Genomic DNA, 18,082 nt, shown 5'->3' with positions numbered 1-18,082 from the left:
TTATTAAAAATTATAGTGTTTTCCCATTGCACCCAGGCTAGAGCCCAAACCCCTTAACATTGGTCTGGGTAGCCTACGGGGTCCAGTCCTGTCTCCATCTCAAGCCCCCTCCTCCTCCTCTCCAGCTGGCTCTCTCTCTCCCCCGGGAACATGCTACTTTGTTCCCATCTTGAACCCTAGCACCTATTCCTACTCCTAAGACTGCTCCCCGGCACCCGCTACCCACGGCCCCCAAATCTCTCTTGCTGTTTCCTTCTTATTTCTTAGAGTCAAATGTCACCTGTTCCCTGACCACCACGTTTGCAGCAGTCCCCACAGTCACTGCAAACACTTGTCTTTTTCCCTTGTGCACTAGCAGTCTATCGGAATGATGACATAAATTTACCTGTTTATTATCTGTTTTCTGCACCGGAATGCAGATTCCTAGAAGCCAGTACCCAGTTCACTGCTCTACACACCACGTCCTAGAAAAGTGCCTGGCACACAGGAAGTGCTCACTAAACACACTGACTGACTGACCGACCGACCGACCAACCGACCGATGGGCTGGCTGTAAGTGAGGCTGAAATGAAATATGCTCAGCACAGAAAGAGGCCCATTGTTAGAGGATCCTTCTTTTTTTGTAGGGCATAGAGCTTGTTTTATTGTAGAATAGAGTGACTTAAAAAAAGCTTCACTAATGGGGAAGAGACTTGCTGGTCCAGATCCACTGAGGAGGGGCAAAGGACACACACACACACACACACACACACACACACACACACAGGAGCACATCAATAGTCAGTCTAGCAGGCAAGTAGTTTCTTCCCAGGAGTTGTAGAGAGGTTAAAGGGCTAGGAAATATGAATTTTACTCTCTAGGCCTGGGCTCCTTTGTAACACAAACCACCGCAAACGAAGCAAAACAAATCTACGGAGACGTAGATTCTAAGGCGGTGCTGCACTGTGAGAAAAGGCTGTGAGGCCCTGCTCGGTGTTAGGGGACTGCTCCGCCACCAGTCTCAGGGGAAGGAGGAATCTGATGATCTCTTGAAGGGTCTCACCCATCTATGACATATTAGCCTCTGGTTCAGGGAAGTTAAGTTCCAAAATAAGCAAATATACAGGCATCTGACAGCAAAGAGCAAAGGTATCTGCTGATCTCAGAGGATTATGGGCAGGTTAGTCTGTGTGGCACAGTATGCAAAGGCAGAGGAGACAAAGAACTAATAGAAGGTGGGCCTTATCACTGTAAAATGTTAAATACATTATCTGAGATCTCATTTAAGGGAATGGGAAAGAATAAGCTGAGGAAAAGTATATGAAATAAACACTTCAGAAGTATAACAAAAATTAAAATTAAAATGATCAGGTATCTTTTAAGATTTATTGAATATAACAAGAAAAAGAATCATGAAATATGAGTTTGAGCACACTTGGCATTAACTATATATCCTGTTAAACAAAACTGAACAGCTCCCTTCAAGCTACTCCCCCTTCCCATCCCCACTCTCAGCTGATGACAGAGAGAAGAGAGTGAATCCCAAGTGGAAACTTGGCATCCGCTATGAACTTTTCCTCTCATCTTGGGGTCACAGGTCACTTCCTAGAGGGTTACCATCCTCCTGGACCAGGCTCCCTAACTGCGTCTAGCCCTGACCCCCAGGACTTACTCTGTGGCACTCTAGCATTCTAAACTCAACAAGGAATTAATTTCTGGATGGTGCTCGCCCCTTGAGAGGCTTGGAGGGGATCCATGACAGGAAGGCTTCATGTCTTACTGACCACTGTGCCTCAGGACCTCGACTCTAATCCTTGTTTATCGAAGGGAGGGCTGGGAGACAGGGATAAGCCACCTACCACCACCATCATACACATAAACTACAAAACCCAAACGACCCAGCAACGCCTCCCCAGACCCTACATCCCACATGGGCCTGACCTCTCCGAGTCAAGCTCCTTCAAAGATAGTCTGCCCTTATCTCAGCTTCCTCCACTCCTCTTTGTTTTCAGCCTTTGCAATCTGTCCTTCTATCCTAAACCTGCTCTGGCTGGATCCTAGACACCGCCAATCGCCAAATCCAATCAACAACTTTCTGCTTACCACCTCCTTTGCTTTAGCACACCTGTCCTCCTTTGGTTCCCCCCATACTGATCTTCCCCTCTCTTCCTTGCTGGTCATTCTTTGTTTCCTCTGCTCAGCCCCTCTCTCTCTGTTTGTTTTCCCTGTAAATATTGAGACTCCCATAAAGTTCTGCTCCTGACCCCTAAAAATGCTTCACTCTCTCTGGGCAATCTTATCCATCCTCATAGGTTCACCTACTACCCTCTCAGTGAACAATACGCAGGCTCTTCTCTCATCCCAGGTCATTCTTCAACACCAGGCCCGTACTTCCAACTACCTACAGGGGGCCCTCCACCTGGAGGTCCCCTAACTTTCTCACAGTAACTAAATGGCAGAGCTGGGCTTGGAAATCAGATGTGTCTCATGCTAAAGCCTTACCCATTCTCCTACTCAGTGTTCCCTCCTATTTTAACTTATCACACAGCATCGTAATTACTGACTTTCTGCCTCTCCCAGGAGTGTGCCTCAGGAGAGACCGGAATTAAACTTCATTCAACTCCACCCCCCCAAGCCCAGCACGGTGCCTAGTATAAGAGACAATAAATGCTTGTCAGGTGAATGAAGGTAAAGGCTCCATCTCTTTCACCCCTACATCCCAGCACATAATAAGAGTTGAATAAACAATTGGTAGAAAACACAAAAAGGAAAGTGTTATAGAAATGAGAAGTACTGAATTACAAATCCGCATATCATAGATATATAACCGAAATATCAACAGACAGGTGAAGGCCTGGGGTGGAAATGGGTGGAGGGCACAGGGGGGAAAATGGGAGACATCTGTAATATTCTCACCAATAAAATTAAAAAACAAACAAAAGAAATATTGTTTTCCTTTTGGGAAAAATGTCAAGATTTCCCATTGTATGTCTAGTTGCAAATATATTCACAAAACAACACCTGCCCATCAAATATTACAAATATACCTGCATTATTAAAATTATTAATCAGGAAATTAATTTTAATTAATAAAACTAAATTTAAAACAAATATTACATATGCATGGCACATTTATTAAATTAAATCAATCACTGTTTTTTAAAAACCAAAGAATGGATTTATGCTGCTGTATTTTGTGCTATGGTGGTAAATCAAACACCTAAAAATGCAAATTTTAATTACTGCCTATATGTTTTTGTTTGTTTGTTTACTCAACTACACTGTGGTTGGAAGGCCAAAGTCCTAGTCAAAGAATTCCCCGTCTGCATTATCTCATGGCTGAGTTCTAGCTATACTATCTATATACTATTTGTATTTTAATCCCTATTTTCATAAAGATACTAAGTTTTAACGTGCAAAGAACTATGTATGTTTTAGCTTAAATGACTTGATTTTTTAAAAAATAATACTCAAAGCTGTTATGATTTTTGAAAATGCAAACAAACAAAACATGTTTGAACAACACTTTGATAAGGCAGATGTGTACTGCCAGCTATCAGCTAACTTATCTGATAAGCCCAGGGCAACCCTGAGGTAACCTGCAGACTGTTGTTATTTTGTATTGTATAAATTATTTCTTTCCTATGATATATTCAAAAACTTCCCTACCCTTCCAAAATGCTTTGTAGGTCAAAAATTGTTTTTCTTCATTCACCACATCTGTATCAATGCAGCTGCAAAACCCCACACATTAACTCCACTGTTCTTGCAGCTTCCTCACTGAACACAGGACAAGAGTAAATGATACCAGTTTTCAAAATAAGCTGTGATATAAATAAATAAATATCCCAAACAAAACAAAACAAAACAAAAGATAAACAAAACCCATGAGAGCCACACAAATGGGAATCTTTTGTTGAAGTCCAAGGGGCGAAGTTAGGTTAATATAACCTTTATCTGACCACCACCTCTGCTCACATGTGAAAGAGAATTTTCTTACCTCAGTCATTCTGTCTGTGGAGTAATAAAATCGTTTGCTGATGTGTGACTTGCTCCTACAGAGTACACCAACTCCAGCGATCATGGAGCAAATTGGAGGGCTGTGTCTCTCTCCGCAATTCCTCGGCATTAGAAGTTCTAAACACAATGCTGTTCTAATCCAGTGGTCCACACTTCTGAACTCTTACTTACAAAACCACAAAAAGCACCAGTCTTACGGAAAAAGGAATAGAGTGTGTGCTCTGGATTAAAAAGTCCACAAGGGTAGGTGCAATTACATTAGTTCTGTATCTATCTGATTCTAATTCTCCAGAAAACCATGAGCCTATGCATAGCTTTAGGAAGAAAAAAACCATTCAACAGGACAGCTGTAGTTTGAACATTCTGATAAGTAGAGAGATTAACTCCCTATACATGAAGGTATCCAAGCTCTGGATTTCGGTTTGCTTCCTATTTATTGCTATAAATCCTGCCACACTCTTTCTGGCTTAAGTGCTAGATACATAGCTAGGTAAGGATCACTTCCTGTGCAAGAGAACACCAAGGGTAACTTCTTCACAAGGGAATAATCTCCAGCTGTTTTTATTTCATTTATATATTTATTTATTTATTATTTTTAAATATATCTTTATTGATTTCAGAAAGTGGAAGGGACGGGAGAGAGAGATAGAAACATCAATGATGAAAGAGAGTCATTAATGGGCTGCCTCCTGCACGCCCCCAACTGGGGATCGAGCCCGCAACCTGGGCATGTGCCCTGACCGGGAATTGAACCACAATCTCCTGGACCCTAGGTTGATGCTCAACAGCTGAGCCACACCCAGGTAGGCTTTTTGTTTGTTTGTTTTAAAAATCTCAGCTGTTTTTAAACTCAATCGTCTCAATTAACTCAGCTGCTAGGTAAGGTTTAGGACTCACATTCTGTGATCTTCTCTGAGCAGAGGAGGAGCTGCTGGTCATGAGGATGGTTACCCAACTTATCTAATAAGAAACATTAAAATTGAAGGCCTCCTGATGTCAGCAGCAGGTTTTGCCAATGACATTGAAAGGCAGACAGGCAATTTTCTACTCTCCCAGTTCTGAAAGGGGCTAACAAAACTCTTTAGAAGGGATGATGAGCTGGACAAGAGCCCTAAAGTCATTTCCACTCGAGTCCCATGCAATTGGGAGGGTGCTGGTGTTCATGCCTGCATGTTTTACCTGACAAGGACTTCAACTTTTAAAATTTATTAGAGGATTGAGTCAAAGTAGATCAAATGTCCTTTAAAACACTAACACACCCTCTCCCCCCAAAACCCCAAACTAGATTACCTTCTGAATCACAGCCATGAGGTGAGTCAAACTGATTGTCATTTTGACCTTGCTTTGCTTTAATCAGGAGCCTATTTAGAAATGTAACGCGCAACACTCTTCATTCGGCTCAGCTAGCAGAGCTAATAGGCTTCTAATTAATTTCCAGAAGATGGCTGTTATAACTAACAGGTTTTAAACATTTGGTTGATTGGGGAAAATGAATTGAATATAATGTATTTGATTTGGAAAATTAGTTTTCATTCTATGTGCTTACCATAATAGTGTTTATTTTAAGTTTACATGATTCCATTAAGAGTCCCAGAACACCACCGGGCTGTTTCTGTCCTTACAGAGTCCTATCCAACTTTAAAAAAACAAAAAAATCCATTTACATTTTGATTTCTGTTGGCCTTTATTTGAGGGTAGGTCAGATTCATTTTTGTGGCCTTAATAAAAATCTTCGCTTGCTAATAAAGCAACAGGCCCAAATACTTCAAAATGATCCCTGTGATACCTCAGTAAAAGGTCCGCTCATTGAATGCAAATCCTCTGGAGAAAGGCCTGTGCACAAAGTAAGATGAACCAGTTACTGCACTGTTTATGCAGGTTCACTTGATTCCTCCTGACAACCATTTAAACAATGAATGTTGGGAAATGTCCCTCAAAGAATCAACAACAATAGCAAGGATCAGAGCTTTTATATTTAGCTAATACTATTTTTAAAAGAAGAAAATATTTCTTCCTGAAGGGATTATGGGAAGCCTTATTAAAGACACCTGCAAACAAAACCAGTGACAACAGATCTTTATCATAATTGATAACTGAGTTATCCTTTATACAAAGCTCCTTTCTTGGAGGCAATGACATGGAGATTTACCTTTGCTATTAGATTCACGACATCAGCTAATTGGGACGACTGGTATTCAACAATGATATGATTCACCAAGATTAAGTGAGCGAATAATTTAAAAAAATCCTTGTCTCTCAGGTTAAAGAAAAGCACAGTGAAACTAGAATTTTCTCTCTGCAGGCTGAGAATGTCTTATACTGAAATCAGGTAGCATCTATTCCTGTGTATGACATATTTTAGCTAACTATTATGTGCTAAGCCCGGGCCAGCCAGCTTTGGAAACTCAACCTTGGCCTAGTGTTACAGTGGCAAAGAAAAGGAACCTTTCATACAATCTTCTCAAAGTAATTAACAATCACATCAAAACGTGGCCCCGTTTTGGTGGAAGATTGCTTCTTGGGGATATATTACATAGCTAACCTCAGCAGGACACATTTATAAAGTAAGTATGCAGAAGAGAGGGAAAAAAATCAGACACCTCTGTTTGCAATAAAGTCCTCTGCCTGAGTCTCAGCTTGCTTCCTGTTGGTAAACAGTAGATGCCCCTGCCCATGGGCAGTGCTGTTTGAAGTCAGACAGTCATTGCTGCATTTCTGTGTGACTAACAGGAATGCTTGAAATCATCTCAGGCCTACTACTCATTTTTCTGACATAGCTGATTTTTTAAATTAAGTAATTCTGGCTCCTTTTATAACAGTGGCTCCAGAAGAGACAAGAAGGAGAGGGGACTATCAGGATCAAGCCATAACTGCATACCCCAACTGTGGCACTTCTACTTCCCGGCCTTCAAACCGGTTCATGATTAGACTACTGTACACTGGCACTTAGGGAAAGTGAAAAAGATTCACAAGTATGAGCAACAGCAGCCACGATTTTAGAGTACGTGCTGCCTCTGATTAATGCATTTCATTTCCAAAATAAACACTTGGAAATGAAGAAGAAAGTCCCCCAGCTTGAATCATTGAAAAGGAGGCAGAATGAGACAACAGAAAAAACATCCCACATGAGCAACAACACTGAAAGAGGAGATGAGAGATGAGATGACCCAACATTATTCTTTAAAACCTCAAGTTCACAGACAAAGCAAATGTTTTACAGAAGGTATTTCTGTGGGATTGTTGGTTTTCCTTAAAAAAGACACCTTAAGACTTAGAGCAATCTACGTGTGAAAGAGAAGCTGCCTAGAAAAACAAAAAAGACATTTTCTGAGATGACTTTGATCCTGTACTCAAATTATTGGCTTAATCGGACTTGCCTTTAAAGGCTTTGCATCTGCAATAACTGCTCTCTACTGCCCTTGTTTAACAAAGTATTATTTTCACTTTATTCTTACTAATCTTTTCTTTGTAAGTAACCACACCTGGTTTTATCCACACAAAAAAAACAAAACGGTGCAGTAAATATTTTTCCTTTGTGGTAATACAATGCATAATTTAGTTAATCTAGGCTATCTTTCCGTGAGAGGTGATTGTTTCTATATTATGAAATGTGCTCATAGTGAAGTGAACCTGGCGCCAGATACCTGGAAGGCAGATGGAGAACCACTTACCAAGCATGTAGCTGCTTTGAACCAACCTCGGCATGACTGTGTAGCCACTCCTACACACGGGGCATTACTCATGTTAACTTAGCCTCCAAATCATCGCCACACCTTTCTTTGACAAACATGGCCTTTTATTAAGATAACATGACACATCTCCAGGCTGAAAGGCCCACCCTTAGCCCCTATGAGAAGGCCTTGAAAAATTAGGAATTTCTTTTTTGTATCTGAGAACTTGACATTACTGTTACGTTACCTGGATGAAATCTAGAAATGTCAGGGGCAGCAAGTCATCCATATGTCCAATGTCTTTGGAGAAACGATTTAAAATTCTTCCTGAAAGAACAGAATATGAGAAATTACTCACTTCCCCTAATAGGCCCTTTAAGAGAAAAAATTCACAAAGAAATCAAAACAATATTTTAAATGCATATGTATTTAATACATTACACATGAAATAAGCCAATGTCAGTGGTAAAAATAAAAGGAAATAGGGTGATACCGAAAGAGAAACAAAAATACCACCAAAGGGCAGTGGGCAGGGAGCTGAAATTTGGCCCTGATTTTTAAAAGACTGGAGGAAAAAAAATCTTGTGACAGTATTTGTAAATATTGGTGGATTTGAGAAAGTTTTCTCCTTTTAGATCCCACCTAAAACTTCAATCCAAGTGCTAAGTAGGTAAATAAACAATTGCAAAATACATAGATTAGTCCTAATTGTTACATTAATTTTGCTTCAGTTATCAGAATTAATTTTACTAAGTGGCACTTTTTAAATAAATGTAATTATAACCTCTATCTCCCTCCCACCCCCCAGGATGGTTCACAGCACCTCACGTTTTGGGGTAATTTGGAATCCTGCCATTTTCAAGTTGTGAGTTTATTTCTGGGGTAATAGGTCGTTATTTTCAGAAGTGAACCGAGTGTGACAAATACAGATTTACTCCTAAAACATCCAAGAAAACAAGAGGAATATAGGCAGAAAAACAAAAATATTATGTAATGATCAAAGAGCATTTCTTCTCACTTATTTTATTTCCCCTCTTAGAATCCAAGAAAACAGTACATGCTAAAGGCTTCAGAATCAGATCAGAACTAATTTCTAATATCGAGTCTTTTCAACGATTCAACTCAAAAAAATTGAAGCCCCCCCCCCCCCCACACACACACGGCCTATTTTGGTGTAGGCAACTCCTGACAAATGTTTATATAGGCCCTGAACTTCTGTAATTGATGCTTCAAGGAACCAGACTGTAGGTGAGATCGATGCGGGGTCTCTACGAGCTCTTCCCAGCGCTTGTTAGAGGTGACTTTCCCAAGGTCGTTCATGTCAAGCCACAACTGGACCATGAGTGGCAAGAGGCGGGGAGCTGAGCTTCCACTGCCGGGGAAATGCTGCCTCTGCAGTCCTCCCACAGGGCCCTGGGCTGGGGCAGGAAGCACAGGGTGTGCCCAGGCGAGGAGCTGGAGCAACTGGAGGCTTTCACACTCGGCCAGGCCACGCCACTACAAGCCGGGCCTCAATTTTCCTGTCTCGGGCTTAGGAAACACAGATTCCAGAAACTTTCAGTGACACCTCTGGCAGCCCCAGTGACAACTTTTCTTTAGAGGGTAAATCTGAGGATTAAATGGGCTCATGGATGTGAAAGAACCCAGTCACGGTGCCAGGTACGTAAACAGGTGCTCAAAACAAAAAAACTCAAGGTGAGAACATTACTATTACTCAGGAGTTCTGCAGCATGTCACCTGGGGAAGTCTACTAGGTATCGTCAGATGGTCAACTGATCATGGCCTCGTGGCTATAAAGGTCTCCGAATTGAATCCTTATGATAAATTCCCTTCACACACAGGCCATGCCTCTTCATCCAAATGGCATGTGGCCCCTGCTATACCCAGGGATGTAGAGAGAAGGGGGAGGCACTGTGAGCAGAGGGACCCAGTCCATTTTCAGACTGTCCTGTTAGACCTTTCTTACATTAAACCAAATCTTGCCTTCCTGGAACAGCCAACCTGTGCTGCTTACTCTGTCCCTGTAACCACACAAAGTGGATCTAATTTCTCTTGACATGGCAGTCCTTCAAATACTTGAAGAAAGTTAATCATGTCCTTTCCATACTTCTCACAGTCAACCAGTCCTTGGTGCCTCAATTATCCCTCACAAGGCGTGGTGTCCCAGCTTGGCCACTGCCTCCTGCCCAGACTCAGACGGCCCATCTCAGTTAATGCTTTGCACCCAGGATTAAAAATCAATACCCCAGGTACTGTTTGATCACCTCAGGGTAAAGTAGTAACACCATCTCCCTCTTCTGCACAGGATATAGCCAATCACAAAGCCAACAATCTCTGTAAATTGTGGTGGCCAGATCACTTTTTGGACACAAACACCAAGTCTGAAACAAGTCGATAATGTATTACGTATAATTTTAATTTTCCTCTATGCTGCTATTTTTCTATAATGACTATGTATTATTACTTGTATTTAAAAAAAAGCATAGAAAGGAGAGAGAAAGAATGAGGGGAGGGGAGGGGAGGGGAGGGGAGGGGAGGGGAGGGGAGGGGAGGGGAGGGGAGGGGAGGGGAGGGGAGGGGAGGGGAGGGGAGGGGAGGGGAGGAATGGAGTGAAGGGAGGAGGGGAGGAGAGTAGCAAGGGGAGAGAGAGGAGGAAATGTACAGAAAGAGGGAAGGAGGGAGGGGGAGAGAAAGGGAGAGAGGTACCTCCCTTAAGTCCATACTATCAGAGAACCACTCAGGGTCCTCCTAACTGCTCTGGTTCACAGTGTTCTATCTTGTCCACAAGATAGAGTATCATAAAACATGTCATAGAAATTCTTGTCAAAATACAAACACATAAGTGATCATATTTTAAGAACTGATGCTATAAGCTGGAATCTGTCACCTCTAGAATCCTGACACCTCTCCCATATCCAAGATTCCTCAGTTTACTTATAAACTATAATCTAAAACTTGTAAGTTCCCATGTCTAGTTTAAGCCCTATTCTTTTTTCTTTCCTTTTTTTAAAAGGAGGTGTATGTAATATCAAAATATTGAGGTATATTTTACATCTCATAAAATTTGCCAATTTCAGGTGTACAATTCAATGAATTTTAGTAACCTAAGTGATACGACCATCACCAAAAACCAGTTTTAAGACATGTTTATCCCCCTATAAGAGCCCCCATTCCATCTGAAGTAGAATCTCTACCCCCCCACCCCAAGCCTTAGGCAACCACTAATCTACTTGCTTTCTCTGTAAATTTGCCTTTTCAGGACATATCACACACATGGAATTGCACGATATGTGGTTTGTGTCTAGCTGCCTTCACTTAGCCTAACGTTTTTGAGGTTCACCCATGACATAACATATGTCAGTAGCTCCTTCCTTCTGAGCCCCATTCTTCAGCGTGAAGGTGGTCTTAGGTACCAGCAAAGCCAATCCCATATCAGGCCGCACCACATCTGATATTGAGAGTTAGGAACTCTTCAATACTGTGAACTTCTTTATATGTGCTCACATTTAGCCTCACTGATGGTTCTAGGTCCCAGCTATCTTGATAAAAATTGGCTGTTGGCTTGACAGCCATGCAGAGCCCGAAGACAGGACATCTGGGTATGAACTGGGCTCTGAGTCTGGGGGAGTGTGCAGGGCTGGGGTGGGGAGGACAAGTGAGAGAACCACTGTCCTGGTGACAGGTGGAATCTAACTCCAAGCAGCCTAACAGTCCCTTAAAGTAGGCAAACAGAAAGACCTGGACCTTCCAGGTCCAATGCTACGTGATGGGGAAAAACTGGTCCAAAGGAGAGGGTGTTAAGTGGAGACTGGAGGTGACCCTTGGGCTGAAAAGGATCTCTGTGCACATGAGGGAGTCATTATGGGAGCTGAGCCAGTCTGGACCTCCTGCATCATTCTACACAAACTAATTCTGCTCATATCAGAGTTAAGAACAGGAGCAGGAGCGGTAGAAGTAGGCGAACTCAACATTTCCACCACCTTTGCAGTTAAAGTAGGTCATCAATATGGTGGCCACTAAAGAATGTCACGAAACAGAAGGAGTAGCAGGAATTAGGAAAAGATCACTAGAAAAGCCAGAGTCTTGTCTTCCTCTGGCACTTAGCGGCAACGGGCCTTTAGGCAACTCATCCAACCTCCACTGACACTCAAACCCCTTATCTCTAAAACGGAGATGATAATATTTGCCTAGACTGCTGCACAGGATAAGAGATTATGAGGATAAAAGATATGCTCATGAAGGCACCTTCTAAATTGTAAAAGCACGTGCACACAGTGTCATTCATATGATTATGGGATTTTAGAGCTTTAAGGGGTATGCAAGGTCACTAGGGCTAGTAATTTCCAAACTGTGTCTCGTGAAGATTTGAGATTTTTACAAAGGTGCCTCGAAGAATGAGGCAGAGGCAGAAATGGAAGCCAAGCATGCCCAGCTCTAGACACCCCTCCCTTCTCCCTTACTGCCCATCCCTTCCCACGAGGCCCCTCCCAAACAGAGCCCATCTGGAGGTTCACACGGAGATGGCCTTTAAGGAAAGGGTTTTGCAGCTAACAGAAATGTTCAAATCCCTTTGTAGACTAAGCTCTTTGTGATAGAGATGAAGAGACAAGATCCAATCTTGCTCAGGGTGAAGCAATAATATTTCATAATTGGGTGGGTGCCACTGCCAAGCCATCCTGGGGCTTCCAACACAGCAGACAGAGAAGACCTGAGGAGCCGCACTTTTTAGGCCAACTTCCTTCAATACCCTTTGATGGCTCTTACATTTTTCTAAGGATAGAGCCATTGGCCACTTTTCTTTTTCTCGTTTTCCACCCAATCTTCCCTCATTTTCACTGCAGTGAACTCCTGTCTGTTTATGCATCCCAAGTCTTACCTACACTCCCAACCTGCCAGGGCTTCCTTGGGCACCTGGCTGTCCTACAGAATATCTTGAGCTCAACACATCTAAGCTGAACAGAATCCTTTGAAGTTGACCCACAACTACCCATGCCCAACTTCTCAACTTTGCCTTAGACCTCTGCCCAAACAGCCAGCAAGAAAACTTTTCAATCACTTTTGACTTATCTTCATGTCACATAATTATCAGCAGGTCTTTTTTTTTGTTTTTTTAAATATATCTTTATTGATTTGAGGGAGAGGGAGAGATATAGAAAATCAATGATGAGAGAGTCATTGATCAGCTGCCTCCTGCACGCCCCCCACTGGGGATCGAGCCCACAACCCGGGCATGTGCCGTGACTGGGAATCGAACCACGATCTCCTGGATCCTAGGTCAATGCTCAACCGCTGAGCCACGCTGGCCGGGCTATCAGCAGGTCTTAACTTGTCATTTCAAATAATCTCACTTCCATCCTTATTCCTTTGTCAAATCAAATCTATCAAGTTTTTAAGGAAGAGTGAGGATAGAAGAGAAGGAAGAGGTACCTACCTAACCTCTCTTCCATCACTTCTGACCCTGTATCCTTGTTCTGACGGGGGCCTCCTGTCACTTCTATCACCAGCCAGGAGTGTCCTCAGTCCCTGCTCAGCTCTGTCTATCCAGATGCTCAGCCTTAGCCCTTTTTCCTCCGTGAAATGTTGGCTGACAAATGTTGGCTCCCAGGCATCTGCCACTCACTTGAACTTCTCTATCTTTACTAGACAGGCTTGGGATAACTGTGCTGCCCTCTCAGGAGCCCTGCACAGCCCTGGACCCAGCTAACTGGCCAATGGTGCCCAAGGGGAGCTAACCCACTGACTAGCTGCCAAGTCACTCAGATCTCCCCTCTCAAGAACTACGAGGCCATGAGAAAAGCAGCAAAGTGGAGCAGACGCATCATCCCAAGCAAAGATGAGAGGCAAAGGAGCTTGGGTACATGCACAAGTCCTATGGCAGGGGCTCCAGCTCCAGTTCCCAGGAAAGTTAGCATTGCTTCAGCTCCAAGAATAGGAAATGAAGGCCAAGTTCACCCAGCTCCAGATATCCCACCCTTTCCCTTACTGCCCGTCCCCTCCTACCAGCCCCCTCTCAAAAAGGGCCCCCTATATCCATCTGGACTTCACATAGAGAGGACCTTTCAATCAAGCCCTCTTCATTTGAACTAACATAGGTAGGTTCTGCCCCCAACAACCCAAAGCCTTGATCAGAACAATTACCATATGTCCAGCAATTGCTGAGTAAAAGTAGATGGAGAAATGGATTTTACAAAGTAAAATTTCCAAATTACTAATTATCCCTTTAAGTAATAAAACTCTATTTGTATTTTAATCATTTTGGCAGAAACTTTCTCATGTGAATTACAGACTTTTGTTTCTTAAACAAAAGATAGAGCATAAATGCATCCTTTCTGCCCAGAACTAATATTTTGAGTATCAATAGTTTAACAGTTTTTAAACATGGCAATGTCATTTGGGGCTACTTGAGGTTACTTGAGATGCACTCCTATACCCCAAACACTATGGTTTTATATCACTGCACTTTCTGCTGACACATTTTCTGTTGCCTGGAGCCTGCCTTGAACCTCCAGTTTTACTTTTAGCGATGAGGACTGAGGAGACTCTGCAACCACGAAGGGCCTAAAATAAGACTCAATATACTATCAGCAAAGACATAAGCAACTTTCATGTTTAAAGGCATAGTTTTTCTGACTTTAATAAGAGGCTGTTTCAGCTTGCTTCCTGATTCCCCCTGGAATCTGGGTATATCTCGGAATATATCACAGTATCATCTATTTTGTGGTTTAACTACTTTTCATGCATATTCATCTTGAATTTACATCTAGATTACACACCCTCTGTAAACATGGGCTGCATTTCATATACAATCTATAACAAAGTGCAAAGTGCCTTGGGTGAAGGGGCCTCAGACTGAATTTGCTAAATACCACGAACCCAGTGGCTTTCCAACTTTATTTTTAACATGGGGAGCCTGTGCAGATGGACTCTTACATAGAAACAAACAAATCTGTGAAATAAATATTTCAAAAGCAGCTCTTGCTGAAGAAAGACTGTGAGACTTCGAACCCACTCAATGACCATCTTTCTATGTGTCGGGGGACAAAACTGGAAGGACTCATGTGATAATTAAAGATTCCACCAGTGCTTAGTCTTTGACTTACAAACACGTCAGCAAACTTTCCAGGGCATTGGGGGCTCCTGAGTATCTGAACGGCATCAGACCAGAAACAGCCCAACACTCAAAAGAACAATGTTTCCCAAACTTTAATCTGTACAAAAATCTCCCAGGGATCTTCTTAAAATATTCTCAAGAACTCTGGGGCAGGGGTGGGGCCTGAAATTCTGTGCTTCTAACAGCTCCCCTGGTGGTGCTCATGCTGCCGGTGCAGGGACATCACTGAGCAACAAGGCAGAATCTGGAAATACCTGATGATGTTCCTTTAGTCTTAAGAACCTATCAGTTAACTTTGTCACATTTGCATGTGTAACTACTGCCCTTTTATATTCCTCCCCGCTTTTCTTTTTTGCTTCCAAGAGCTAAAGACCACTTGTCTCCTGTTTTGTTCACATAAATTAAATTAGAATATAGGGGTTATTAGGGCAGGGGGTTCTGTCCGTCTCATTCACTGCTGCTCCCCTAGTGCCTGGACTAACACCTAGTATACAGAAGGCACTAGAGCATATTCTGAATGAATAAATAGAACGAGCCCTTTCTGCTATAAATAACAATGGTTTGTTTTCAAATTTCAGCCTCTGTCGCCAATGCTTGATATTTCCTGCAGTCTTCTTTGGGCGGTTGTTTTCTGATCTGGGAAATTCATGTTGCAACACGAAGTGTCTGGTTTGTCAGACCTGTCGCTTTCCTTGTGTTGTTGTTGAACCGATTTATTTGTCTGCTCCTTCAAAGGGCACTGGAAGTTCCCAGTGCAGACTGAATTAGGGTACAGCCATTAACAGAAGCTGGTGCGGTGGCAGGGAAGCAGGCGTCTAACAGAGGGGAGAGTGGGGCGAGGGGACAGTAGTCCCTAGGTGCTGTCAAGGTGGCAGCTGACAGAGAAGGAAGCAAGGGATGGTGTGGAGCAGATGCAGATCACATGAGATTAGGGAGCTGGCACCAGGGCCAGGTTAAGAAGGATGGAAGGAAATGCAAGGCACCCATACTAATGTTATAGGTAACCAGATACTGAGGGAAAGTTCTGGCCTACCCATGGCCTAGGTTTGTAGAATTCCTCTAAAGCAAGAACTCCTCTGAGACATTAAAGGTCAATCCACATATGAGATGGCATTTGATTTCAATGAGAGCCTTCAAAGGGCACACCTTAACCCAAAGCAGTTTCTTAAGGCACTAAATTCAGTACCAGGCCTGAGAGGGTGAGCTGAGCCCTGTGCTAAGGAACAAACCCACGTGCCCACAGGCAGCCCCGAGAGGGCCCTTCTTCTTTGTCACGGCAGACGTGGGACAGATGTGCTACAGTTGTGGGTTTTCCTCTGGCTACCCCACCTACCTGTTTACACACTGGGGAAAGCCAGAACTGGTCCAGGGGCAGGTCTCGGACACGTCTCCTCCTCGAGCTGCAGGGGCAGCAATGTGATTGGGGGGGGGGGGGAGGGAGTCACAGGTAGACTAACCTCAGGGACACACCGGTAGAGTGGTCCCAATGGTAGTGGTGGCAGGGGGACCCTAACATTGTGGGATTTTTTATCTCCTTGGAGTTAGGAATCAGGACAGTAGTAAGTCAGCAAGGGATGGTAGGCTATCCTCTAGCAATGTGAAGGAATGCCTGTCAAGAATAATTATGCTGTGTTTTCAAAGTCTAGTGTCCTCTTGCCTTTTCACATAATTAAGACATGTTAAAAAGAGTAGTTTCAAGGTTTTATTACATAACAGGACAAATCATAGGAAATGAGTTTCAAAAAGACTCAGGTGCTCTTTCCTTGTCTAACGAGATCTTTCTCACTTTTCCCCACCTGGAAGATGCCGGATGGTACATACTGCCCAGACAAGACGACTTGTAAAACCCCACGTCTTCAAGACAGAGGGCAATCCCACAGTCCGTTTCCACATCCAGCTTCAAGGCTTCCTTACTCTAGGTCACGACACATTCTTACTTTGTATCTTTTCTTCCCACTCACCAATCAGGTAAAACATCTTTAACCCCCTGTCAGTGCCTGCTATTTAGATTTAGAATTTGACCTACCTTGTTTGCTGTATACTGGGGCATTTCATAATCTGATGTTGGTGGCCGACTAATAGGAGACATATAAGTGAATACAGTACATGCAGTGACACACAGTCGAACAGAATGCTGAGGGCATACACCTAGGGAGCACCAGACATGCATAAGGCGGGTGCTGATAAGACAGCCAGCCACAGCAACAGTGGGTGTCACCGGGCCGTGTGAGATGCAGGGTTAGGCGGGGGAAGCCTAACAAGTTCTCATGGAGGAAACAGTGCTTGAGAATTTGGAGAGAGGGCAGAGTATGAGTTGATGGAGAGTGGAGAGTTTGTCCAGGTGGGAGGAATGACATCTGTGAAGACTAAGAAGTGGGGAAGGACAAAAGGATGACAAATATTTTCCTAGCTGATGGAAAGAACATGACCTAAGGTGTGCTAAGATTGGAAAGGACTTGGGTGTAGAATGGGAGTGGAAAGGGGCCTCTGCTGAAAACTCTCTTTAGTCAGGAAAAGGTCTGATTTCCCTCTTTTGTCAGTGTCGCTTCAAAGCCACACTTGTAAGGAGAAGTACTGAGGAGGGGCCGAGCGGAGAGAGGACAGAGGCACATCCACACAAGGGCTCTACAGAAGACAGCCAAGGACCAATTCTCTCAGCCTCTGTGTGCCCAGACAGACCCACACAGCGACTCATCACCAGGCCTGCACGACACCCCGGAGATCTGGGCAGAACTTTTTCTTGTGGTGGTTTTTGTTCACGCTTGCTTGATTTCCAGAGCACCCCCCCCCCCGCACCACCACCACAGCACCAGTCATGCCAGAAACTGTGTTAAGTTCAGCGTACACATCGTCTCAAAACTACAAGTGAGATACTGTCCCCATTTTCCAGAAGAGGCAGCTGAGGCTTAGTGATGGTAAGAAATTCACCTAGCATTATAGAGATTGGAAAAGTTCATGCCCACACATTTAGAGCTACTTTCCCAGACACATCTAAAAACTCTATCAAGTATCAACTAACAAGAAGAGCCAATAAAGTTACAGGCAGGGCTGGTGTTAGCTGGTGTGAATGGCGACGGTCAAACCAGCTACTGACAGCCCAGGCCCCTTCCGATTGGCCAATGCCTGCTCCACTGGGTGCCAAATACTTTGACTGTCACTTCTGGTTAGAAGAGTTCCAGGAATTCCCTCTTGGCTAACCATAATTAAAGTAAAACACTTAAAGTAACTCCACCTCAAAATTAAATTACAGAAGTTACTGTAGGCTGAATGAAGACTAACAAGTGAACAAATGAATGAAAGA

At 43.3% G+C, this 18,082-nt stretch overlaps 1 protein-coding gene across 2 annotated transcripts in view; it reads right to left on the bottom strand.

The window, feature by feature from the left end:
• Positions 1-18,082, bottom strand: part of ABCC4 (ATP binding cassette subfamily C member 4 (PEL blood group)) — a 222,748-nt gene that overhangs the window by 74,598 nt on the left and 130,068 nt on the right. For both annotated transcript variants that reach the window (XM_081130988.1, XM_081130989.1), the window contains exon 20: positions 7,918-7,997. In XM_081130988.1, the coding sequence (XP_080987114.1) occupies positions 7,918-7,997 (80 nt within the window). The remainder of the gene's footprint in view (positions 1-7,917; positions 7,998-18,082) is intronic.

Source organism: Miniopterus schreibersii (genome assembly GCF_964146895.1).
Source record: "Miniopterus schreibersii genome assembly, chromosome: 2".
NCBI lineage: Eukaryota > Metazoa > Chordata > Mammalia > Chiroptera > Miniopteridae > Miniopterus > Miniopterus schreibersii.
The sequence above is the reverse complement of the archived record's forward strand: the minus strand, read 5'-3'. Positions and strand labels throughout refer to the sequence as shown.